At 47.1% G+C, this 23,552-nt stretch overlaps 9 protein-coding genes across 9 annotated transcripts; 5 read left to right on the top strand and 4 right to left on the bottom strand.

The window, feature by feature from the left end:
• Positions 1-55: 55 nt before the first annotated feature.
• JR316_0003420 (DASH complex subunit dad3) lies at positions 56-492 on the bottom strand (the record flags this gene model as incomplete). The annotated part of the gene is made up of 3 exons (XM_047889193.1): positions 56-154; positions 211-330; positions 367-492. 3 exons carry the CDS (start codon positions 490-492, stop codon positions 56-58), a joined length of 345 nt encoding a protein of 114 aa, XP_047751567.1.
• Positions 493-934: 442 nt separating this feature from the next.
• JR316_0003419 (uncharacterized protein) lies at positions 935-1,920 on the top strand (the record flags this gene model as incomplete). The annotated part of the gene is made up of 3 exons (XM_047889192.1): positions 935-1,067; positions 1,116-1,279; positions 1,339-1,920. The coding sequence occupies 3 exons, from the start codon at positions 935-937 to the stop codon at positions 1,918-1,920; spliced, it is 879 nt and encodes a 292-aa protein (XP_047751566.1).
• A 2,528-nt stretch (positions 1,921-4,448) lies between these two features.
• Positions 4,449-6,323, top strand: JR316_0003418 (uncharacterized protein; the record flags this gene model as incomplete). The annotated part of the gene is made up of 4 exons (XM_047889191.1): positions 4,449-4,869; positions 4,924-5,084; positions 5,133-5,967; positions 6,019-6,323. 4 exons carry the CDS (start codon positions 4,449-4,451, stop codon positions 6,321-6,323), a joined length of 1,722 nt encoding a protein of 573 aa, XP_047751565.1.
• A 228-nt stretch (positions 6,324-6,551) lies between these two features.
• JR316_0003417 (2',3'-cyclic-nucleotide 3'-phosphodiesterase) lies at positions 6,552-7,209 on the top strand (the record flags this gene model as incomplete). Its single annotated transcript, XM_047889190.1, has 2 exons — positions 6,552-6,574; positions 6,633-7,209. The coding sequence occupies 2 exons, from the start codon at positions 6,552-6,554 to the stop codon at positions 7,207-7,209; spliced, it is 600 nt and encodes a 199-aa protein (XP_047751564.1).
• A 256-nt stretch (positions 7,210-7,465) lies between these two features.
• On the bottom strand, positions 7,466-9,412 carry JR316_0003416 (atp2, beta subunit of the F1 sector of mitochondrial F1F0 ATP synthase; the record flags this gene model as incomplete). Its single annotated transcript, XM_047889189.1, has 7 exons — positions 7,466-7,528; positions 7,584-7,751; positions 7,807-7,929; positions 7,985-8,195; positions 8,255-8,573; positions 8,626-9,189; positions 9,244-9,412. The coding sequence occupies 7 exons, from the start codon at positions 9,410-9,412 to the stop codon at positions 7,466-7,468; spliced, it is 1,617 nt and encodes a 538-aa protein (XP_047751563.1).
• A 163-nt stretch (positions 9,413-9,575) lies between these two features.
• Positions 9,576-11,152, top strand: JR316_0003415 (uncharacterized protein; the record flags this gene model as incomplete). Its single annotated transcript, XM_047889188.1, is given in 2 exon segments — positions 9,576-9,654; positions 9,672-11,152. The coding sequence occupies 2 exon segments, from the start codon at positions 9,576-9,578 to the stop codon at positions 11,150-11,152; spliced, it is 1,560 nt and encodes a 519-aa protein (XP_047751562.1).
• Positions 11,153-12,146: 994 nt separating this feature from the next.
• On the bottom strand, positions 12,147-13,141 carry JR316_0003414 (uncharacterized protein; the record flags this gene model as incomplete). Its single annotated transcript, XM_047889187.1, has 2 exons — positions 12,147-12,773; positions 12,830-13,141. 2 exons carry the CDS (start codon positions 13,139-13,141, stop codon positions 12,147-12,149), a joined length of 939 nt encoding a protein of 312 aa, XP_047751561.1.
• An 832-nt stretch (positions 13,142-13,973) lies between these two features.
• Positions 13,974-20,489, bottom strand: JR316_0003413 (putative glutamate--tRNA ligase, cytoplasmic; the record flags this gene model as incomplete). The annotated part of the gene is made up of 21 exons (XM_047889186.1): positions 13,974-14,084; positions 14,190-14,284; positions 14,341-14,432; positions 14,486-14,576; positions 14,632-14,828; positions 14,896-15,245; positions 15,304-15,387; positions 15,442-15,631; positions 15,699-15,742; positions 16,099-16,728; positions 16,779-17,051; positions 17,117-17,533; positions 17,816-18,548; positions 18,599-18,764; positions 18,817-18,923; positions 18,979-19,146; positions 19,204-19,412; positions 19,464-19,622; positions 19,673-20,010; positions 20,063-20,225; positions 20,280-20,489. 21 exons carry the CDS (start codon positions 20,487-20,489, stop codon positions 13,974-13,976), a joined length of 4,827 nt encoding a protein of 1,608 aa, XP_047751560.1.
• Positions 20,490-20,677: 188 nt separating this feature from the next.
• On the top strand, positions 20,678-23,264 carry JR316_0003412 (2-isopropylmalate synthase; the record flags this gene model as incomplete). The annotated part of the gene is made up of 5 exons (XM_047889185.1): positions 20,678-20,688; positions 20,741-21,035; positions 21,087-21,476; positions 21,530-21,602; positions 21,658-23,264. The coding sequence occupies 5 exons, from the start codon at positions 20,678-20,680 to the stop codon at positions 23,262-23,264; spliced, it is 2,376 nt and encodes a 791-aa protein (XP_047751559.1).
• Between the last annotated feature and the right edge of the window lie 288 nt (positions 23,265-23,552).

Genomic DNA, 23,552 nt, shown 5'->3' with positions numbered 1-23,552 from the left:
ACATGTTGGTGCGATGAAGAGTAATAGTACAGTTAGCGGGACATTTCTCGTGGCATCAACGCCTGATGGTCATGTCATTGGCATCGCTGAATCCCTCGCTGCGGATAGAGGGATCAGGTTGGTCGTTGATAACTCCCCAGACAGAAGCCTTGAACTGTTGTGATGGTATGAAGTGAACGCGCGATGGTACCCGGGACAGAGATTACACACCAAAGTCAGCACGAGACCCATCTTCTTCTCGAGAATGCGCAACTTGGCTAGCATTACTTTGTCGGGTTCCTCGCTGAGAAGACGCGTCTTTTGGGTGACCTTGAGGAAGAGCACTGTCTGCTGGATGATGTGGTGAGATGCAGAACATGGACGCACCATTCGAACATTCTGGGCGAGCTTAGCGTACTCCCAGAGGACAGCAGCCTCGAGAGGAGAAAGACTGGGATGTGAATCGTATGGATTGAGTGCAAAAATATCGGTGTTGGGGAGATGGCTGGACATTGCAGGAGGCGAGTGGATATATTCGCACGACTACGCTTGGACCGACACACTCACGAGACTGTCTGAATCACTGGAGCACTTGGGACGCTGCGTCGAACGGAGAGCTGCATAACGGTCGGAATGCATAACGCTTGGCCTGTACAATTGTATTCCGGCTATTGTGTGCAACGAGGCAAAGACAATAAGAAACGCAAAAGGCAACGGAAAACAATTAGAGTGATATCTCCGTACAAGGTTCTGTCTGTTATTTTGCGGACCCGCCTGTCGGGTCGCTGTTGCCTATTGCGGTGTGGATTGCTCGACGCAGCGTTCACAACAAACTTGCTCTTAAAAGGACCTCCGTCTTTTTCTTTTGTCCCAGTGCTGCCGCGGGTCTGGCCAATTGATCCCTGTCTACCATATACCGGCTCCAGCTCAAGCCTGCCAGCCATCTTCCTCCACAATGCCTTCTTTTCAGACAAGAGTCTTTCCACCTCCTTCCTTGACCGATGTTCCTCTTGAATACATATCCAACCAACTCAACTCTTTGGCTCATCAATTCTGGGACCAGCCAGAGACTGCAGACTGCACCATAAGTATGTCCGTTCTTCTCTTGCATTTCCAGTTCTCATCTCTCTCTCTAGTCGTTCCATTTCCCCATGCCCAGGGCAGACCGGACCTACCTGCCTTCTCCCAGATTTCAGCAATCGAGCCGACCTTTTCCTATACCACAAGCTACGATAGCACTAGCTTGGGCAGGAGGGTCACCCAGCCTCCTTTGAATGCCGTTCCGCGTATTTCTCTTCAGGTCCGTCTTCTCTATCTATTCTAGGCTGGTCCTCCGTTGATCATGTCTTCTCCTTGCAGTTGCATATCGATTATTTATCCGCCCACTCCAGTTTCCTGAGGGGCCTTTTCAGCGGCGCGCTACCTCTTGATCTAATGTATTCCACCGCACCTCCCAGCTCGAGCTCGGGCTCTTCTGTTCCTGCCGACCGACAGCCTCGATTGATGCCTTGCTCTCCTGATCATCCTATTGTTTTCCTTCCCGTACCCGATCCTTCGACATTCCATCTCCTCGTTCACTGGATGTACTTTGGAGATTTCAGGTATATCCAGGAGTGTCTGCTCAAAGGTACCATCCAGTGGGAAGGGATCGCTCGGAACGTCGAGTACCTCGGACTCACTGCCGACATCAAAATCTTCTTGGGCAACTGGTACAACGCATGGCTAAACCCAGATCGGGATATCGAAACCTGCAGTGACGGTGACTCTGATACCGTTTACAGTGATTCTGACGATGAGGACGATGATGATTGCTCAACCGCGTCAGAATTCGATGACATTATCGAACATGACAATGAAAAGGCTGGCCTCCGGGGCAGATTTGCGGGCGTTCGTTCCGTATCTTTCCAATCTTTCCAGTCACTTCGTTCGTCCAGTGCATAGTCGGGGCATGTCCATTACGCCTGTGGACATGCTTTAAACTTTTCTTCTTAGCTCTTCTCAGGCCTGTCCTCCTCCCTCCTTTCCCGATTCGTCCTATTTCTTCTATATCTTTATTTCTTCTCCTGCTCTTTTCGTCTTGCTTTTATATCAGGGGTACAACCATCCACGTTCCTTTCGACTTTTCGAGCGTGCTTTGCCTTCCTGGCCAAAAACTTTTATTTTATTAACCAGGAGCGTGCAGACACCTGACGCCATTCGTTGATTCGACATCTCTTCTTTCCCTCATACCGCCCTTTTTATTCATCCCTCTCCGCACTGTTGCCATTTTGTCGGGAGCGTTCATAAACGCCGCCCTGGATAGTTTGCTGGCAGAACAGTAGTGTTTAACAGTAAATACAAAGTAAACACACCATCGTCATTGTACCAACATCGTTTATTGTACAGCCCCCTTCCTAGTATTGGATTTTTCCCTCTGGTGTGAAAGAGCCATGTTGCGCACACTCCTTTCTTTGTGATCAGTGATGAGAAGCAAGTTTCTTTTGACTTTCCTGGGTACGCTTCTTGGGTTTAGGAAGAAAAGATTTTATTTCGGCGCTCGTCTACCTTATTGTTTACTGACTGGTTGCGATGCCAATCGATATTGGAACCTGATTTTAGCGTGTAGAATTGGAGAAATAGCATCACATCAAATGCGACAACCATGTGCGATTGTTGTCTAAATGAAAACAAAAAGCGAGGCACCGATTAGGGAATGCCGGTTGGATTGGACAGTGGACAAGTTTGCCGAACAGATTTTCATCGTTCTTTTGTCAATTGTTCTTTAGAACAGCATGAATTTGATACATAGGAGAATTTTTTACATCAGTCTTCTGTAAATGGTTCCGATCCACGGTGCTGATTCGTATGGGATACTCTACCAATGTTGATTCTTGAAGCGGTATGCAGAGTGTTCCAACTCGGATCTACCAACTGATCCAGGGTCACGTACGCGGGTATAGGGGAGTTGAGTAGGGCAGGGTTTGATACCGGCCGGTCTGTGTGATAGTGGTATAGGTTCGGCGCTCTCAACCGGTGTGTTACTTGTGTTTTAAACAGGTGTTATACCACATCACGTGACCTTCAGAGTTTTTTAATTTTAATTTTTTTTAAAAAAATGCATGACCAATTGACTGGAAGTCCTCATTTTTAAGCTTAAGAACAGCTATAATAACTAATTATTCTACTGTTACATGGCTTATAAGATATATCTGTGATGTTTGTAAAGCTATCCAAAACCATAGGTCATTTTTGATGCATACACTGGGAAATGTAACGGTGTCACATGGTGTGACTAGGGATCACAAACTCACTTTTTGCCGACTACATGCCGCCGCGGCATGAAGTACAAAGTTAGAATTTAGAAACAGCGTACCATTTGATTGACAACGCTTTCCTGTAGCAAAACTATCAATAAAAGTCTAAAAATCAATGTAGATTGTTGGTAGATTGAGAAGTTCTGACTATAATACCCCCGAAGATTAACACCAGTAAAACACACAGGATTTTGACCCTCTGGCTGTGTTATTGGTATAACACGTGTGTTACATTGGTGTAATACCTTGGCGTGGTATACCAGTATGTAACAAACCCAGCACTAGAGTTGAGTCTTGAGCTGATAGCGGAGCAAGCGGGGAGCTTTGAAAGCGTCATCCTATCTGCAACTTGCAGCTCGATGTAACGAGTTCACTGATTCTCTTGTGCTGATCCGAAGGCTTTTAATTTTCACCTTACATGTATGTGCTTCTCCTCTGGCATGGTGCTCGCCATCCGAGTCTATCGAAATCCAAGATCAGAAACATAGGTGAAAGTCCGTTCAAAGGCCCTGCCAGTGAAGGGATGAATGCGCGGCGAATAGTGTTACCAACTATTCCGAAGTTCCAGCGGCCACTTTCTGACCTTTGTTTCTGTATCGTATAGCGGAAAGATGGAGGCGCCGTGCTCTGCTCTTTGTTGACGATGGAAGCTGCAAGAGGAGAAAAAAGGAGAAACGAAAATCAGAGATTAGCCAGTGCGGTCACGGTAAAAACAAATTCGTCTTGATTGGTGTCAAACGATAATGCTGCTTATTTGTGGCTGCTGTTGGGTTCATGAAAAGGTGATTCTGATAACTTTGGACTTCTGTATAATTCTTTCAGGAAAAACCATGCCATGCCGTTGAGCAACCAGTCTGTGACACTGTACGCGACATGTTTCAATCACGTGCTTTGTGACACTAATTAAGGGGTCTTGACAAGGTATTGACCGAATGGCGTTGTATAGCTACTACTACAGTGGAAGTTTGAAAAAGTGTAACAAAAGACTCTATAAGACCGAGTCACTGCAAACTCAGTATAATTATCACAATCGAATGCGTTAAACATTGGAAAGAGACTATGTCGGTCGATTTAATTACATAATTAGCAAACAAATTTAACCACTTAGCTAAGGGTTGTCTGAGTCAACAGGGGAGTTAGTTTCAAGTCGAGCGGACTGCTTGTCTTTCCCCACCCATGCCTTCATTCGACAACGTCGAGGAGTATCTCGCATCGGTGGAAGAATACTTTCATTCTTCCCTGACTGCAGTGACCCACAGTCTACCAGATGTACACGAAGTCGTCAATCAACTCTGGATTGATATCTCGCGATATGGTCCTGGAATGCCAGGGTTCCCAGAAGTGACTATTCCAAGTCTTGGTGACTTCCAGGTTCCTCCTCCACCTCCACCCCAACCTACTGTACCATCGAACTGGGTCTCCCAATCTACAGACTGGATAGGACGTCATCCATGGAAGGCATCTGGGATCGTCTTTGGGGTCGTGGGTGCCGGTTTACTGGTTGGGTATCGTGATACTCTCCTCAGGCGCCAGAATCAGAAGGCTTTCCATGTTGCTAAGAAAGCGCAGTCTAGTACGGAGCGGCGGCAGATTGTAGGTATGTATTTAATGCACACGTTCGCGTGATATCAGGTACTGATCTCCCTCCCAGTCGTTCTTGGAGGGGACACACCCTATGCCCTCCCATTAATTATTGACCTCGAAAAGAAAGGCTATATTGTTATTGCAAGCGTCTCTACGCCAGAGGCTGTCGACACTCTCGAGGCTAGCTGCCAGGGATACGTTAAAGCTCATGTTCTAGATCCCTTCGAGGTATGTGCGAGTCCGACAGTCTTTGCCTTGTCTCATGTCTATTATTAGCCTGCAACAGTCCCTATCTTCTTACGTTCCCTGTCGGCGAGTCTTTCGAGGAAGTTTCCTATCAAAGCCGCAGGAGATCCGTATGCCTCCCCGTCCTCGTTGCCGTATATCCACTCCATAATCTCTCTCCTCACGTTGTCGGCACCTGTACCAGCTGTCAACGCCCCACTGGAACACATATCACTTCGGGATACTTATTTGCCTTACCTCACCGCGACACAAATCACACCATTGCAAGTAATTCAAGCTCTACTGCCATTACTCCGCACCGTCTCTGCACGCAGCAGGGACAAAGGCAAAAAGTCCATCATAGTATGCCTTCCTGCAACAGACGCCCGTGTTGGCCTTCCTTTTGCATCGGTGCAAGCCATGAGCGCAGCTGCTACGCTCAGAGGAGTCGAAATCTTACGACGAGAAATTCGTATCGCATCAATGACAGAAAAGTCAGATTCTATGCAAAATATAAACGTCGTTGTTGTCGATGTGGGCACATTCAACACTGATTTATCATCGGGATCTCTTCCTCCTGAAGGCATTTATAAATCGATGGAAAATTGGAGTGCATCTGAGAAGGTTGTCTATGGACCCGCTTTTATTGGCGTTATGGGTGAAAGGCCCTCACCCACCTCTCATTTGGAGCGCATACGTTCAGTTTTCAAGCAGCGCTACACATATGGCTTACCTCGGCAGCCCACCGATTTGTCGGTATTTGCAAACAATCTCATTCGAGTTGTCAGCGGAGGTCGTTATGGTCCAACTTTATTCGGTTTTGGTCTCGGGTTGGGTCGTTTCCAGAATTGGATTCTTGGGGAACGATTTTCCATCGGTGCAGGTGGTAGGTGAATCTGTATGCATTGTCTTAACCTTTTGGCTAACTTAATTCTAGCGTCTACATACAAAGTCGCATCTCATCTCCCCACTGTTTTGCTTGATGGCTTGTTAAGCCTCCCCCATTTCTTAATCTCCATCCGCAATCGTCTTTTGCCAACACAACCATTCCGCGACCCTCCCACTGATCTGCCTCCTCCCGTAACTGCCAAACAGACAAAGTCTGTAGTATCTGAGGTCAAGGAGGATAAAGACGCCTCTTCAGACCTAGAGATCAGCTCTGATGCGGACGTTGAGAGCAACACCGGTGACACAGTGGAGAGCAGCTGGGTCAGCTTGAATAAGCACACCTCTGAAGCCTGAGAGAAAGCAGCTCTTTTTATTTAAGCTAACCCCCACAATTACACGCTATTCATCTCTACTCAAGACAATTAACCTCATCATTGTAGTATTATTTTGTATTGAAATGCTGTAAAATATGTAACAAATGTTGTTTAGAATGCATCGGGTAAAGTTACCCACGTTTAAGTTATCCTAGGATCAAAGCGCAACTTTAACTCGATCAACTACAACACTATCAGAGATTTGCCCATGGGTATCTGCGTCATTTCTCAGTATGATTGATGCTAATACATGAAGGGTATTAGGTTTGTCGCTATGGCTTGTTCCCAGTCCTCTGGAAGCCAAAAAATTAGGTTTCGTTATTAACAGTCAAAGGAAGGACCCGTCTCTGTCTGTTGCATCATACCCGAAATTCTACCCCCATATCACACTTGCCTCATTGCCGCAGTCTTTGGAAACCGAGCTTGATAAGATCGCGGGGTCCATACCCACATTCGACGCGCATGCGCCTTTGCGATGCTACTTTGACCAAGTCAAGATTGGGGATCACTACTTCCGATCGGTATACGTCGCGATCAAGCCTACGCGCGAAATCCTGTCCTTGTATGAGGAAGTGCATCAACGATTAGGACTGGAGCCCAGATGTCCTGCTTTCCCCCACATGTCGCTATGCTATATTGACGATGCGGATGCCATCAACGGAGAACGAGATAGATTTTACGACGAGCTACGGACGAGCGCGGTGATAGGCTTTAAAACAGAAGAGCCAGAGGCCGTTCAATTGAACTGTGGATCTGAAGGAACCAATAACTGGGTGGACAACTTTAAAGCTCATGAAGTGTGGGCTGTGCGGTGTGAAGGTCCAGTTGAAAGTTGGGAAGTTCTACACAAAATCCCTTTGAACTAGATCAATGGCAAAACCATTTGTAAAAATTAAACAAAACTTGGCTGCATATCTAGCCAAAGACAAGAGCGGGCAACCTGAAGGAAGTTATCAAACTTACAATCAATAGAAACAGGGCACAGTTTACTGATCATTTTGTTGACACCGTACGATTCAACTACTGGGAATGAATGCAAATTTTGAATTTTGGCAGGCGGTATACTCTAGAGCCAATGATGAAATTAAGTATAAAACCAATCCTCCTCATGCCCTACAGAATCTAAGCGGACATATCCTTGGCGAGCTGCTCAGCCTTGGCCTTGACATCCTCAATGGTGCCAGCCTGTAGATGATAAATAAATGCTGCGAAATAAACCAACAAAAAAGTATGTGCTCACCATGTAGAAAGCAGACTCAGGAAGGGAATCGTGGGCGCCAGAGAGGATCTCCTTGAAGGAGCGAATGGTATCCTTGAGGGACACGAGCTTACCCTCATAACCAGTGAAGACCTGGGCGACCTGGAAAGGTTGCGACATGAAACGCTGAATTTTACGGGCACGCTCGACCTAGTGGGATAACTTTTAGAACTCGGTAATATTTACTCGGATTTTGAATACTTACGGTCAACTTGTCCTCTTCGGACAATTCGTCCATTCCAAGAATGGCAATGATATCTTGCAGAGACTTGTAATCCTGGAGAATCTTCTGGACGGCGGTCGCGACATCGTAGTGCTCTTGTCCAACCTTAACGTAATCCCGTAAGTTTCCGGGTATCCACGGGAAAAGCCGAGAAACTTACAATACGGGGGTCCAACATACGCGACTTGGAGTCCAGAGGGTCGACAGCAGGGTAGATACCAAGTTCAGCAATACCACGGGACAACACAGTGGTGGCGTCCAAGTGAGCGAAGGTAGTAGCGGGAGCGGGATCAGTCAAATCATCAGCGGGCACGTAAACAGCCTGCACGGAAGTGATAGAACCCTTCTTGGTGGTAGTGATGCGCTCTTGCCTATACGGAAAATAAGTTTTAAAAAAGAGGGGTACGAAGAAAGCTTTAAAAAAACGCACATCTGTCCCATGTCAGTGGAGAGGGTGGGTTGGTAACCGACAGCGGAAGGGATACGACCGAGCAGGGCAGACACCTCGGAACCAGCCTGAGTGAAACGGAAAATGTTGTCAATGAAGAGCAACACATCCTGGCCTTCCTCATCACGGAAGTACTCGGCAATGGTCAAACCGGTGAGGGCGACACGAGCACGAGCACCAGGGGGCTCGTTCATCTGACCGAAGACGAGAGCGACCTTGGAGTCACCACCGAGGTTGATGACACCAGTCTCAATCATCTCGTGGTAAAGATCGTTACCCTCACGGGTACGCTCACCGACACCTGAAAAAATATATTTAAAAACAAGTCTAAAAAACGCGTAAATTTTACGAACCGCAGAAGATAGAGAAACCACCATGGGCCTTGGCGACGTTGTTGATAAGTTCCTGAATCAACACAGTCTTTCCGACACCGGCACCTCCGAAGAGACCGATCTTTCCACCACGAGCGTAGGGGGCGAGGAGATCGACGACCTTGATACCGGTCTCCAAGACCTCAGCGGTGGTAGACTGGTCGACGAAGGGAGGGGGCTCGGCGTGAATGGGGGAAAGCTTGACACCCTTGATAGGACCACGCTCGTCAATGGGCTCACCAATGACGTTCATGATGCGTCCCAGGGTAGCGGTTCCGACTGGGACCATGATGGGGTTTCCGGTATCGACGACCTTGGTACCACGAACGAGACCCTCGGTACCGTCCATGGCAATGGTGCGAACCGAGTTCTCACCAAGATGGGAGGCAACCTCGAGAACGAGACGACCACCGCTGAAGTTCTGGACCTCCAGGGCGTTCAGAATGGGAGGAAGGTCGTCGGTGTCGAACTGGACGTCGACGACGGCACCAATGACGGTCTTGACGGAACCAACGGCACCCTTTGCTTCAGTGGCATAGCTGCGAGCTGAAATGGAGATATAAGAACGCGAAAAAGAGAAAAAAGAAAGAAAAGACGTACCGGAAGAAGAAGGGGAGGCCCGGGGGGGAGAAACGCGGGACTGGGTGGTGCTGGCGGGGAGAGCAGCCTTTTGCAAGAGAGCAGAGGAGGCGAAGAACGCGTTTGTCTGCTTGGCGCTCTTGAAGGCCCGTTTTGAGAGACGTGCAACAGCACCGCGAGTGGTCAGCATGGTGGATGGAGAGAGTTGAGAGAATGAGCGAGCGGCGAAAACAGACGACACGTAGAATAAAAAGTTCTCACACTCCCGGCTTCATCCGTGTTCGTCCGCCCGCCTGAGACTCCCAACTCACCCGCACTGCACACATGTCTCCGCCGCTGTCCACAACCCCACCATGTCCTCGTCCCCGGACATCCTCCACGACGAGCAGCGTCTCGACGACATCAAGCGCCGTTTAGATGATCTCGAGCGCGGTCTCCATTCTCTCCAGGCAAGTCCCTCCTCTTCCTCCTTCTCTTCCCCCGCTTATCTCCTTTCCAGATTCAGCACGACGCCCTCGCCTCTCAGAGCGCTACCCTCGCAGCCAATGTCGCCGCACGCCGCGTCAAAAACGCACCGATGCGCACTCTGCTCCCAGAGATCTGCGACATCGTCTTCGCGTACTGCGCCGATCCAGAGTGCGCTCTCGACTGCGACATCTCAGACTGTGTATTCGAGCAGCCGTCCCCCGTAGTCCTCGCCAGTGTCTGCTGTCGCTGGAGAGCAATGGTGTACAATAATCCGGCCTTGTGGACCACTCTCCATCTCCGTCCAGATATAAATAGCCCTGCTGAGATCACCAGAGCCCGTCTGTTCCTTAAGCGCTCTGCAAATATGCCTTTGCGCGTCACAATATGCCCAGTCACTCTGCTCGGAGATCCACGCAGCATCACCGCCTGCGTCTTGCCAGTGCTCAGCGTTCTGATTCCCCACTTTGGCCGTGTCCAGTCGCTCAAGACACACCTGAGCATCGAGACACTCCCCGACGTGTTTCCTGCCGCACAAGACGTGCTAATGCCCATGCTTCAGGAGCTCAGTCTCTTGGTAAACACTTCCCATGCAAGCGCTTCGCTCCTGGGTCGTCTACAGGCTCGGAGACTTCAGGTCCTCCACGTCTGCGACATCACTCCATTTCTCGACGTTCTCGATGATGTCCTTCCGACTCTCAAAAGCCTCGTTATCACCGAATGTCGCTCATGGAAATTTTCTCGTCTATTTCCAAACATGCTGGCAAAGTGTTCCAAATTACAATCGTGCTCTATCACATTCCCAAGCACCCTCTTTTTTATGGATCTTGAACCAATTGAACTCCCCGAACTTCGATCTCTGAACCTGGAATGGCCATTCTTGTTCGAACCGTCCCCTATCTTTCGCGCCCTCCGCGCACCAAAGCTGCTGTCTCTGCGTATCACCCACCTCTCTCGCCAACTGGTAGTACCGATACACACGCTTTCCTCTCTCAAAGGACTGCTCAGATCAGCGGCACAGCTACAGTTCTTGGCCATCACAGGCTGCAATCTTTTGACACAGGACGAGGCGACCCGGCTGTTCGAAGATTCGCCAAACATACGGCGTCTAGAAATTAACAATTGCTCACGAGGAGATCGTTTCCTTCTCCCGCTGACGCCAGACAACCCCCGCGACATAGACGCCGTCTGGCTTTGCCCAAAGCTAACGCATGTCACCATCACAGGCCTCCAGGACTCTGACGTGCGGCCTGTCATCAACTTTGCGAAGAGTCGATCAGACATAATGGCAACCACTGTTCCTGCCAATCCAGAATGTAAGTTCCTTGAAGAGTTAGCGCTCGACACCAACAGCCAGCACCTCAATCGGCAGGCGAAGCTTCTCTTGCTGTCTGGCCTTTTTGGCATTCAAAGATCTCTCAATATTCTTGGGCCGCGTGGCAATTTATTCAGCCCTCCGACCTGAACCTCGATCGGACAACCGATACCGATTTGCTTTCTGATGCCCCACGCATGCTCATGAGATAATTTATTTTTATGTAACATCCGAATATCTTGTACTCAATGTATTGTATCTCACTCAATCCTGCTGTATCCATAGCTTGTACTGTAACTATCAATTGTATTTCTAATAAATGTATATATTATTCGATTTACGACAAACTAGTTGGTATATATATCATAATCTAAGGATGTAGATGGTACTTGATATCGATTTAAGAGAGGGTACGCAACAGGAACTGTGCAAAATGACACAGTTAGTTATTAGGCCAGAACAACGGCCTTTGCGCCAACAAACGGCAAAATAAAGTATGAACAATAACATTATAAACATAATTGATATCCTGTGATAAATGGGCAACCAAAGAATGAGGTTAACAACAACCGTCATAATATGCAAGCGATCCAAAAAACACGACAGCAAGGAAAGAACTTGGACAAAGGTAAACATATGGGTAACCAAGGCGCGACAGCGACTTAGCATCCAAAATAGTCGACTCCGCCGTTGACCAGAGGCGGTGAGGTGTATCGAAATTCCGGGGGTGGGTTAAATTCGAAGCTTCCGCCACAAGTCCCTCCGACGTCCCGAAAAGCTGCAGGATTCAGAGGGATAGAAGGTGTTGGGCAGGCCAACTCCAGCTGCGATCCCATTGGAGTCGTTGAGAGTGTGGATGTGGAATCAATGTTGCCATTGACGTGGTACATTGGGTCCGGAAAACCCCCTTGAAAGTCTACGAAAGGTGTCAACTCTACACGTATTAGATAAAAAAAATGGCAGCTCAACATGTGGATTTGGTATATGGTGGTATGTAGTAAGATGTATCTTCGTTTGGCGAGCATGAATATGCCTGCCCAGACCTCTCGTCAAAGTTATGCTGTCTGTGAGACGCAGGTGTGGGAGGGAGTAAAAGGCTTTGGAAATTCGGTAAAGACAATGGCGCCCAGGGTAGTAATGAAACTTACCTAGACAAGTCATAGTCAAAACGAAGAGAAGACTGAGGAAGAGATATACTAGCAAGTGCCGAGTGCATAGTCTGGCGCTCATCATGTCCGCTTGACGAATGATGAGAAGGTTGAAATAGGTCATTGTCACCAGACGGCAACTCAAAGCTATAGTTCAGGTCGAATGACGAGTCATACAACGACCATGCTCCCTTGGTGTCATAAGATGCATTGGGAGATGCAACAGGTGCATGGCCGCTGTATGGGTTGGATGTAGACGTATCAGGAAGTTGTCGGGGTTGGTAAGGGCGATGACTTTGTTGGACAGAAATGTTACGAACGGTGGGTTCCGTTGTGCTATTAGCTGATGGGTTAGGAAGCAAAGGTCTTGATGTAGTTTGGGTCGCAGGTGTGCCTGTGTAAGACCTAGTCGGAGGTGCAAATGCGTTGGTTCGGCCACCCCCATTCCGAGAGTGATGGGCAGGAGTTGGCCTTCCTTGCCCAGCATAATCGGCTTGAGGGATTTCCGAAACAACGGCCACCCGTGAACGAGCAGGAGTACGCGATCTTGACTCACGCATCGTATACTCACAAATGAGACCTCTGTTGGTACACCGTAGGCACACAGGCCGATGTCCAGAACACTATGGATGTGTTTTGATTTGGTCAGTATAAAAATTCAGGAAAAACCCATGCGCACCTTGGTTTTGCGTTCTCGACATTTATCGCAAGCCTGAGAGGTCCTTTGGCGACCTGAAGGCTGGGGTTTGACCGAGTGTAGTTGGTGTGAAGGGGATTTTGGAGAGGGTGTTTCTTTGTTACTTTCATGAGAGTCAGGAGACGTTCCTGTCGAGTACTCTCGTGAAAGTTCACTCCCTTCTGTTCGCCAACTGTGATCAGATGGTGTAACACCGCTGTCCGAATGTTTGCTCTGGCGCAAATCAACACCAATTACGGCATTTTGAAAGTCGCTGTCGCCATTTCTAGGAGAGGCATCCTTTTGAAAGAACATGAGAGTAACAAAAGAAAGCCCACGAGAAGGAAAAGCGGTAAACGTTGCGACGGCTGACAAGAAAAGTTATTTCAGACCAGGCGAACTTGAACACCGGACGAGAGTGAACCAGCTGACTTTGGAGGTTGTCAGAATAAACGTCAGTGCTGAGGATATTTTCACAAGTGCAGGCGAATAGAATGTTTGTTTACTCATTTTAAGGGAATAAAAAAGAACCCCAGGATCAATTAAGTAGATGGGCTAGAAAAACGCGCCAAGTTATTCCGAGCGCTTGTTACGGGTGTAGTAAAGTGTACTATTTACATGCGCTTTTACATAAATTTAAACTCAGCGACTACTGATTTTCCATATAGAGAACGCGCGGCGAACTGGAACAAACCGGAAAACAAGCTAATTTTTTCATTACCACGATCCGAAGCTTTCATCTGGAGCCTATAAAATAATAAGTGTATGTTTCATATGTACATTATTAAATGCTTTAGCAGTCCCTCAAAAGTCAAGCAAGAAAACTGTTTGTAGTACTACGGCCCTAACAAAACCAATTTACATGATAAAAGTTAACCAGTGAAAAGCTACTTCAACTTAAACCCGGCTACAAATACTGCGTCGTACTAGTTTTTGAACAAAATCACAGATATGAAGGCTTCCGCTTGACAAAGTTGCACATTGAGCGCTCAGCTTGAACGCTTAAACTGTTCATTGAACTCTCGCCCAATTAGCATTCGCCTAATTTCCTGAGATCCTGCTCCAACAGTATATAGTCGAGAATCTCGCACTATGCGACCTATCGGGTAATCTGAATACATGGTTACATACAAATTCAGTGTCAATTTCAGTAGATAGACCAACCATTTATGTAGCCATTGCCACCAAAACACTGCATTCCTTCCAAAGCAACCTCGACAGCCTTCTCGGTCGAGTAGAGAATTGCGCCTGCACAATCCTGTAATGTAAAAAAAAAATTAGATTAGCTCTGTTGCGAAGCGGTTACACATAAATCCACTTCGGAATTCGATAATCGTTCTCGGCCACACTGTGACATGCTCACCTTGCGACTAATCTGTCCTCGGTCGCAGGCACGTGCAACAGCGTATACATAGGAACGACTTGCATTCAGTTTGGTATACATGTCAGCTATCTTGGCTGTGATAAACTATGAGCCGATATGATCTTGAGCGGATTATGATCAGTTTACAGACCTTGCATTAGCTGGAAAGTCCCCACTGGTTGGCCAAATTGCTTCCGCTCGTGTACATACTCCACAGCATAATCGAAGGCCGCTTGCATTAACCTTTCGAACAGAATCAGCCCCACTCAGGGTATATTTAAATGGAATAAAAGTACCCGAGTGGTCCGCCGCTGAGAACGATTCGTTCTAGATCCAAACCAGACATAAGGACAGCGGCTCCTTTGTCCACAGCTCCAAGAACGTTTTCTACATTTCAAAGTTAATAAAATGAATTGTAGACAGAAAACATAGGTGCACATACCATCGGGAACCCGGCAATTTTCAAATACAAGTTCGCATGTGTCGCTTCCTCGCATACCAAATTTATCAAGTTTAGGGCTCGATGAAAAGCCCTCAAATCCCCTCTCAATGATGAAAGCTGTGATTCCTTTTGAGCCCTTTTCGGGACTTGTTTTAGCGTACACCACTAGCGTTGAAGCAACAGGACCATTTGTAATCCTAAGAGTTTGGTATTTGGTAAGATCGTTCATAAGCTGCGTCGCAATTGTTCGCAAGTATATCTCACCAAAATTTGGTCCCATTTAGTACCCAGCCTCCTTCCACCTTGTCAGCTTTCAAACGCATGCTGACAACATCGCTGCCACTGCCTGGCTCACTCATAGCCAGGCTTCCAACCTTTTTACCAGATACCAGGTCGGGCAAATATTTTTGCTTCTGTTCGTCCGTGCCATGTCGGTGAATTTGATTGACACATAAATTCGAGTGAGCTCCGTAGGAAAGGGCCACAGAACCCGAAGCAGCTGAAAGTGCCTCCATGGCGATGGTATGATGGAGATACCCTAGAGCAAGCCCATTATATTTGGGAGATACAGTTACTCCTAGTAACCCCATAGACCCAAACTTCTCCCAAAGATCCTGTGTTTACAATACACATAAGCCTTGAGTAGGTCTACTAAAAAATAGACCAACACACGTCGGGAAATTTGTTGTTTTTGTCGACCTCCTCGGCTCGAGGTGCAACTTCCTTCTCGGCGAATTCAACTACAGCATTTCTAAACTAAATAGTATCGTTAGAGTGTTGTTGCGCGCATAGTACTAAATGATACAATACCTCTGCCTCCTCTTCGGTAAGCCCTGCGATATCATTGTTGTAGAACGACGCGTTTCGTTTCTGTTGGTTCAGCCTAAACGGATTTGCAGTCATCGAGATCGGATGAATCGTGGTTGGAAGATGTCCAACGCGTCTTGGGAAGCGCTTTACGAAGATAGGACGTATTGGAATCATAGCAGCAGAATTGATGCTGGGGTAAATGTGGGGTAAATAAGCAAGTCCAAAGCTGCCCCTCTTATCCGGGGACCGGAACTAACCCGACAGATTCAAGTGATGATGAGGTCATGCGTGTACTGGAACCCTATAGCAAGGTTAGGTCAACAGAGGTCAGGTATCCTGTTTCAACATTTGAAAATATCTTCCATTTTCCTGTAATAACATGGAACATGAGCATGATACAAGTCAGTAACACGATCATGCGCTGATATGCAATAATCAAATGTTCGATTATATGTCAAAACATGGCTTGAGATAAGAGGATATAAAATAGAATGACACCCGCAACGCAGTCTGTGCGCAACTTGTCGTAAAATGTAAGTAGAGCTCTCGAATTTGTCTCGAATCATTAAAAAGGCATCAAAAACCGTATGCTCCAAATTCAGGACGATCTCATAATAGCAACCATTATCGGCATTCTTGCCATTGATCAATACATACCTTTCTTTGCTTAGCAGAAGTGGCATAAGTAGTTGCAATCTCCTGATCCATTTTCTCCCAGCCCTTCAATTTCTTCATGCTCTTCGGATCGAGATCAATGACGGTCACCGATTCCGGAACAGAAGTTATTTGTTCGCTAGGATTTGAAAGGTCCAAGAAGTCAAGTTTGACAATAATGGAGCAGTCCTTGAATGTGGCGGAAAGCAGATATGCCATGAGATATTCGCGAAGATTCTCAGGAGAGGGATTCGAGTGATCAAGTTGTGGCCTGTCTTGAGACAAATAGACATTCAAGAAGTCGTTCCAGTCCGAAATGTCCGGCTCTGGAGCTTGTAGAAATAGAGAGCTCACACCTATTGGGGTAGAAGGGGGTATGGGCTGAGCACCCGTACCTTGCTGTTCAAAAAACGAAGCGAATGTTGATCGGTAAAGCGGCATAGAGGCTTCAGTCGACCGCCATAGTCTTGAAAGGCCTTCGATATCCAGGACATCAAGAGTCCTTTGTAATCTTGAAATAATACGCAAAACGGGTGTTCGCATCAACGGTCGTCGAAGTGCAATAGTAAGCGCATCTCGTATATCGTTTAACTCAGCATTGACGTTCTGGCCATCCTTCAACATTAATTTGGCCTGAAGATAGAAAGTCAGAGTAAGAAATGGGAAGAAGATGGCCAACTTGCTTCGGAAGGAATCACAAATTTCCCTCTAGAAAATATCTTTAAATTGTTAGCAGTTGCACCGCTCGCAACCCAACCTGCCCATAAGCTGCGGATAGCCTTGGAAATACGACCTTCATCACCTGAAAACAAATCAAGGGGACAGTAATCGGTAATATTTGGTTGTCCTTGGTGAACTCTCAGATGAGTTTGCATGCAAAAGCGACAGGTCTGGGTTTTCACTGCTTTCGTTTCGTCAGATAAGTGAATAGGCGATGGTAAAAAGGCCCATTTAGGCTTGAGTGCATAAAATGAAACTATCCCATTAGCCAGGGCATTTTCACAGACGCACTCGGACTGACCTTAATTTCAATTGCCAACCAATTGCCCCCCACAAGATCTGTAGCTAATACACCTTTCTTCCTGTCCAGATCCACTTCATCCTTTGCTCTTCGATCCTGCGGCCTAATAGGATCTTGCAATTCAACTAAATTTTCTAGCCACGCTCTTTCCAAGATAACAGTTTGCAATCGAGGGAGATGCTCCTTGGGTATCAATCTCTCCATGCACCTTGTTTGGTATTCGATTGTTGGATCATCAGGCTCCTCGCCCTGTTGTGGTGAATCGACGACCTTCTCCTTCCCAGAACCAATTACAGGAACAATCGACTTCCTCAAACGCAGTACCATGCCATCAAATTCTGGGTGAGGGGGCCCGCAATACGAGAATACGATTGTAGCGCCTCCTTCGGAAACATATTTCCAGTGACTTGGTTCAGTCTGAGTAATGTTCAGCATGATAAATCACGCAAGGCTTTGGACCTGAAGAGATGTGGAATGAGAGTCGAACGCCCGAATTTGAAACACACATAGAGGCGAAAGAGCAGTAACAAGGCCGATTAGGTTCCAGCGGCAAGTCACGCTCTTCAGCGAACATGCAGTGCATTAGTGGAATTACTATTACTATTACAAGGTGTGTAATTTTTTCAGCAAAGGAATTCTCTAAGCGTGTACAGTGTATATATTTGGCCACGTCTAATCAAGTGAAGGATCTAGTTACACCTTGTAAATGCTATCCATTTTGTACATTTGAGAGGCCGAATCAGAGTTGATATCATCTCCGTAAATCTTTTCCAGAGTATACATAGACGAGACTGGCTGAATTTCTGTGCCGGACTTTTTCGATGCAGGAGCAGGAGTAGGTGGACCCGCTTTGCTGGCGATGCCTGCTGAGCGACCATCAGGTATTTTGAAGAATTCACGCTCGCCGTTGACTTCGTTGTCGTAAATGTAATATCCCTTGCGTTCGAATTGGATGATGTCGCCTTTTTTGAGCTCGAGAACATTGGCATCTGCGAAAGCGAATTCCTTGAACTCCGAGACAGGCGTGACGAAGTCAGCAACATCATCATTTTCCTCCAACTTCTTCTTGGTGATAAGATAGTCGAAGTCAACAAGAGTAACAGATGGGATAGGGTGGTCAGTGGTTGATTGAGCGAGCCAGGTGATCTTCTTCTTGGTTTTGCGGAAATCACCCTCGAGATTAAGGTCCATTGTAATGGATGTAATGACTCCAGAGGCGTCAACCTCCTTAGACCTGACGATTGCGTTGCCCCAATCCATGAGAGTGACCTCTTCATTTGCTTCGTAATCGAATGATTGAGCATCTTCTTGTTCAATCAAGATCGAAGAGGAATACACTGTTTTCTTCTCCCCGACATCGGGGTTTTTCTTATGTTTCGGGACAGATTTTACTTCAGGAGTGGAAGGTCCTCCATTGATAGTAACCCGTACGCTGTTGATTGTTAGTTTTCTGGTTTAATCGGAGAACTAAATTTGACTTACGCTTTGTCTTTGGTTATAGCCCAAAAACGAGGAGCAACAGGATCGATTATCTTTTTGTTCGTTGTCCAAATAGAATCCCACTCCATGGACACAGCTGCTTGGGAAGGACCTTGCGCCAGCATGAATTGGGTAAGTGCCTCGACAGTCATGCCACGCCTTCGAATACCTGGAGAGAATATGAAAAATGACGCCCAAAAATTGTTCAGTGTGGTAGATACCTCGGACTGTAGGGAATCTGGGATCATCCCATCCGCCAACCAGTTTCTGATCTACGAACCAGTGCAGCTTGCGCTTTGAGAGGAGCGTATAAATGAAATTAAGCCGACTGTTAGATGTAGTTTAGCTTATATTGTTAGATCACGAGCCAATAGACACGTCACCTGAAGTCCCAGATGTTGACCTTTCGAACCCCGGCAGCCTCGAGCATCCAGAAATATTGAGCATTTCTGTCCCGGTATTCATTTGTCCTCAGAGCATGGGTAACTCCCTCTATTGAATCCACGATGGGGCAAGCAAAATCGTAAGTTGGGTAGACTTTCCATTTGTCCCTAAAGTGAAAATTGATTTAGTGTTCGCAAAACAACATATCGATTGAATAGACATACCCTGTGCGGTGATGAGGCAAAACATTACATCTGTAGATGACTGGGTCTCTCATCGCTTTATTGGGATTGTCCACGCTAATCTTTGCACGAATACACCATCGTTGACCTTCAGTCGTGCCAGCTTTCATCTCTTCAAAGTGTTTCAAGTTCTCCTCAGGGCTGTCGTCCCTGTGTTTAGACGCAATTCCATTGAAGCGCTCTTCACGCATCTATCATTTTAGGTCAGAAAACAGCTTGAATGATTAATTTAGAATGTTTACCTGAAGTTGTTCAGTATCATCTGCATATGCTTTTCCTTCCTTGATTAATTTGACTGCATAGTTATAGAGGGTTTCAAAATGGTCGGAGGTATGCGTTACCACGTCTCCATGAATGTCAAGAAGTTGTAGATCCTCAAGGATAGTTTCTTCAAATTCAGACTGAGAGTGGATGAGATAAAGTACGTTAACACTTTACGTGGCTAACTTACTCGTTCCTTTGAAGGATTGGTGTCATCGAACCTGATGATCAATTTTCCGTGATACATCTTCGCAAAGTACTGATTTAACATGGCGGCTTTTGCGTGGCCGATGTGCAAGTAACCCGAAGGCTCAGGAGGAAAGCGTGTAACAACTTGTCCATCCTTAGCATCTTGGAGCCCTAGGGCAAAACCAGCAGCAGTTTTGTTTGAACGAGCCTTGTTTGCCTTGGCATTCGTCAGATCGGAAAGTAGGGTCTGCGTGGATTTCAAAGATTCTAAATGTGAGAACCAACGAGCAAGGTGAATATGTTGGTTATTCTTGAGAAGCCCTAAGATCTTGATGTTTCCTGTATACGCGTCTTATGAATTACTGCTGAAATTGACGTGTCAAACACCTACCTTTAATAGCACCCCAAACAACCCAATCTGCTGCAGAAGGTTCATGGCTCACTAAAAAGGTTCGAAACGCGAGATGGTCATCGAGCGAGTCGAGCGCCGCGACGATGTCCGAAAAGACCGCGAGCGTTCGCAAGTTTGTTCCTTGCTCGAAAAAAGTTGGAGTCTAATGACAGCCTATGAGAATGTTGTGCAGGATGACGTGATATTACTCAAATACATTTGCGCTGTCGCTTGCGAGGCTTGTCTCTTTAGCGATCTGTTGGATAATGGCATCTTCTTCGTTGATTACAGAATCGCCCACAACTAAGGATGCAGAAGTAGCGGCATCGTCAAAGGTAACCTCGGCTCTACCAGAATATGCTGCGATGGCTGCTGCTGCATAGGGAAAAGGGGACGCCTTGGTAGGGACCGTTAAAATGAAGGCCATGGTGAGAGTAGTAGGAGGAAAATAGATCTAGAATACATGGTCGGCAATTGATAAGATCTGGCCTCTAATGATCGAGTCATTTCATTGTCACATGCAACCAGGTATAAATTTAGCCATTATGCCTTAGCAAAAAACGATTCCAGTTCCCTTCGGACTTTCGCTTCTTCTTTCTTTCTCTATTCCCGACCATGCCTATGCTGTAAGTTCTGTCTTGTTGCCCTCGTTTCTATCTAATACCGCACTCTTTGTAGTACCGATCCTTCCCAAAAGTATAAGGGATACACTCCTTTGAACCTCACTGATCGCAAGTGGCCGTCGAAAACATTGACCAAGGCCCCGATCTGGCTCTCGACCGACTTGCGCGATGGAAACCAGGCTCTTGCCAATCCTATGACCATCGAACAGAAGACTGTTTTCTTCAGAGAGCTCGTTAAGTGCGGTGTTAAACAGATCGAAGTTGCATACCCTGCCGCGAGTGATACCGATTTCATGTTCGTTCGGGGGCTTGTAGAAAACAATGAAGTGCCAGATGACGTCTGGATCCAGGTCTGTTTCCTTGTTCCTCTGAATTTCATTCAAACTGACAGTACAATTTAGGTCTTGACCCCTGCCAGGGAAGATCTCATCAGACGCACGATCGACTCAGTAGCAGGGTGCAAGAAAGCTATTCTGCACATGTACAATGCAACTTCTCCCACATTCCGTAACGTCGTATTCAGAAACTCCAAGGAGAAGACGATCGAACTTGCTGTCGAGCATACTAAACTTGTGCGAAGACTGACGGAAGAGTGCACAGCCAAGTACGGGACTGTGTTCAAGTATGAATACAGCCCGGAAACGTTCACTCAAACTGAACCTGACTTTGCTCTGGAGGTATGCGAGGCAGTCAAGGCAGCATGGGGGAAGGCAGGCACTGGAGAGGATCGAATCATTTTCAATTTGCCCGCGACCGTTGAGATCGCCCCCCCAAATCATTACGCTGATCAGGTTAGTCTGGAGTGTCTTTTCATCTGACAATGAATCAATGATGCCATTTCTAGATCGAAAATTTCTGCAACAAAATTTCTGAGCGAGAGAAGGTTATTGTTAGTTTACACCCTCATAATGATCGAGGTAAAAATATAGTTTCTTCCTAATCGAATCTACTGTTACTGACTATGCGGTCAAGGTACTGGTATTGCGGCTGCTGAACTGGGTCAGCTGGCTGGAGGGGATCGCGTCGAAGGATGCTTCTTTGGAAATGGCGAACGCACTGGAAATGTCGATCTCGTCAATCTCGCCCTCAATCTATACACTCAGGGAATTCATCCTGGATTGGACTTCAGTGATATCCAAACTGCTATCGACACCGTGACACAGTGCAACGACCTTCCTATCCACCCGCGTCATCCATATGCCGGAGAACTTGTCTTCACTGCCTTTTCTGGATCGCACCAAGACGCCATCAAAAAAGGATTCGAGGCACAAAAGATCAAACACGCGGAGGCTGCTGCCAAAGGAGAGCCTCAATATTGGGATATTCCATACCTTCCCATCGACCCCGCCGACCTTGGTCAGAACTATGAAGCTGTCATCAGAGTCAACTCACAATCCGGCAAGGGTGGAATTGCATACCTCATCAAACAACATCTGCACCTGGATCTCCCAAGAAAGATGCAGATCGCGTTTTACCAGGTTGTCCAGGCTATTTCAGACAGGGAGGCTCGCGAAATGACGGTCGACGATATCACTACTGCATTCCGCACCACCTACCACTTCGGAGGACCCAAGTACCAGGGCAGATTGGCTCTTCGCAACTTCAAGATATCCACGGAGCCTTCAGAAGATCCTGCAGATGAATCTGAAGAGACACCCGACGAACGCCGTAGATTCGACGGAACCCTGGCAGTTGATGGCGTGTACCGTGTGATTAGAGGAGATGGAAATGGGCCCCTATCTGCCCTGTTGGATGCCCTACGAGTCCACCTAGACATCGACTTGACGATTCGAGATTACACGGAGCATTCCGTCGGAGAGGGCAAGGATGTGAAAGCAGCCTCCTACGTCGAGGTTGTGCCTGCAGGTGACCGCAAGTCTGCTCAATCATGGTGGGGTGTTGGCCTGGACTCTGACATCGCTGGCTCCGGTCTACGTGCCCTTCTGAGTGCGGTCAACCTTGCCATCGGCGACCGCCCTCTGCCTGAACTCAAGCTGAGTGTTGGATTCAACGCTCGTTCTGGCCAGGCGGACATTTCCAGTGTCATTGTCAACTCCCTTGGCCTCGAACTACCGCGTCGCCTTCAGTCAGCCTTCTTCGAGGTTGCTCAACGAGCTGCTGGCGAAACCGGTGGCGAGATCTCTCTGGGTGCTTTGACCGAGCTTTTCCAGTCAACATACGGCTTCCATCCATCAGGTACCGCCGACAACAGGCTTGCTCTTGGTAACTTTAAATTGGAGCATATTGGGGAAGGTGGTCGCCGCCAATTTATAGGAGACGTCGTTGTAGATGGCGAGAAACGTTCGATCACCGGTGAAGGAAACGGTCCCCTATCTTCTGTTCTATCAGCTCTACACTCCTTTGTATCGGGGACTCTTACAATCCGGGAATATTCTGAACACTCGATCGGAGAAGGCGCTGAAGTTAATGCAGCGTCTTACGTTGAACTCACGTATGAGGTCTCTGAATTGAAAAAGACACGCGCCTGGGGTGTTGCTGTCGACAATGATATCACCGCGTCTGGGATCAAGGCAGTATTGGCCGCGGCAAGTAAATTGGACTTGGTATTGAAGAACTAAAGGACATGTAACGGATTTTTTTGTAAACAACACTCAAAAGTAGCTTGAACCGATATCTTTTTCACATCGTAGGATTACGAATTGTGATTTACTAAATATCTAAAATGAAATAAATGTAACATCATTGACCTTTTTCACAAATTTCTTTTTGATTTTCGAGATCGAAATAGGTTTCCTTTCGTCGCGTCCCGACTCCGCTCCCGAAATGAGTGGAGGTGAGTCACGTGTAGAAGTGTGTTACGCGAACCGACAGGGACCTGTACTTGGTTAAGTCTCAGTCAGAGGCTG

The sequence above is a fragment of the Psilocybe cubensis genome, chromosome 3, assembly GCF_017499595.1.
Source record: "Psilocybe cubensis strain MGC-MH-2018 chromosome 3, whole genome shotgun sequence".
Taxonomy (NCBI): domain Eukaryota; kingdom Fungi; phylum Basidiomycota; class Agaricomycetes; order Agaricales; family Agrocybaceae; genus Psilocybe; species Psilocybe cubensis.
This window is presented reverse-complemented; position numbering and strand designations above follow the sequence as displayed.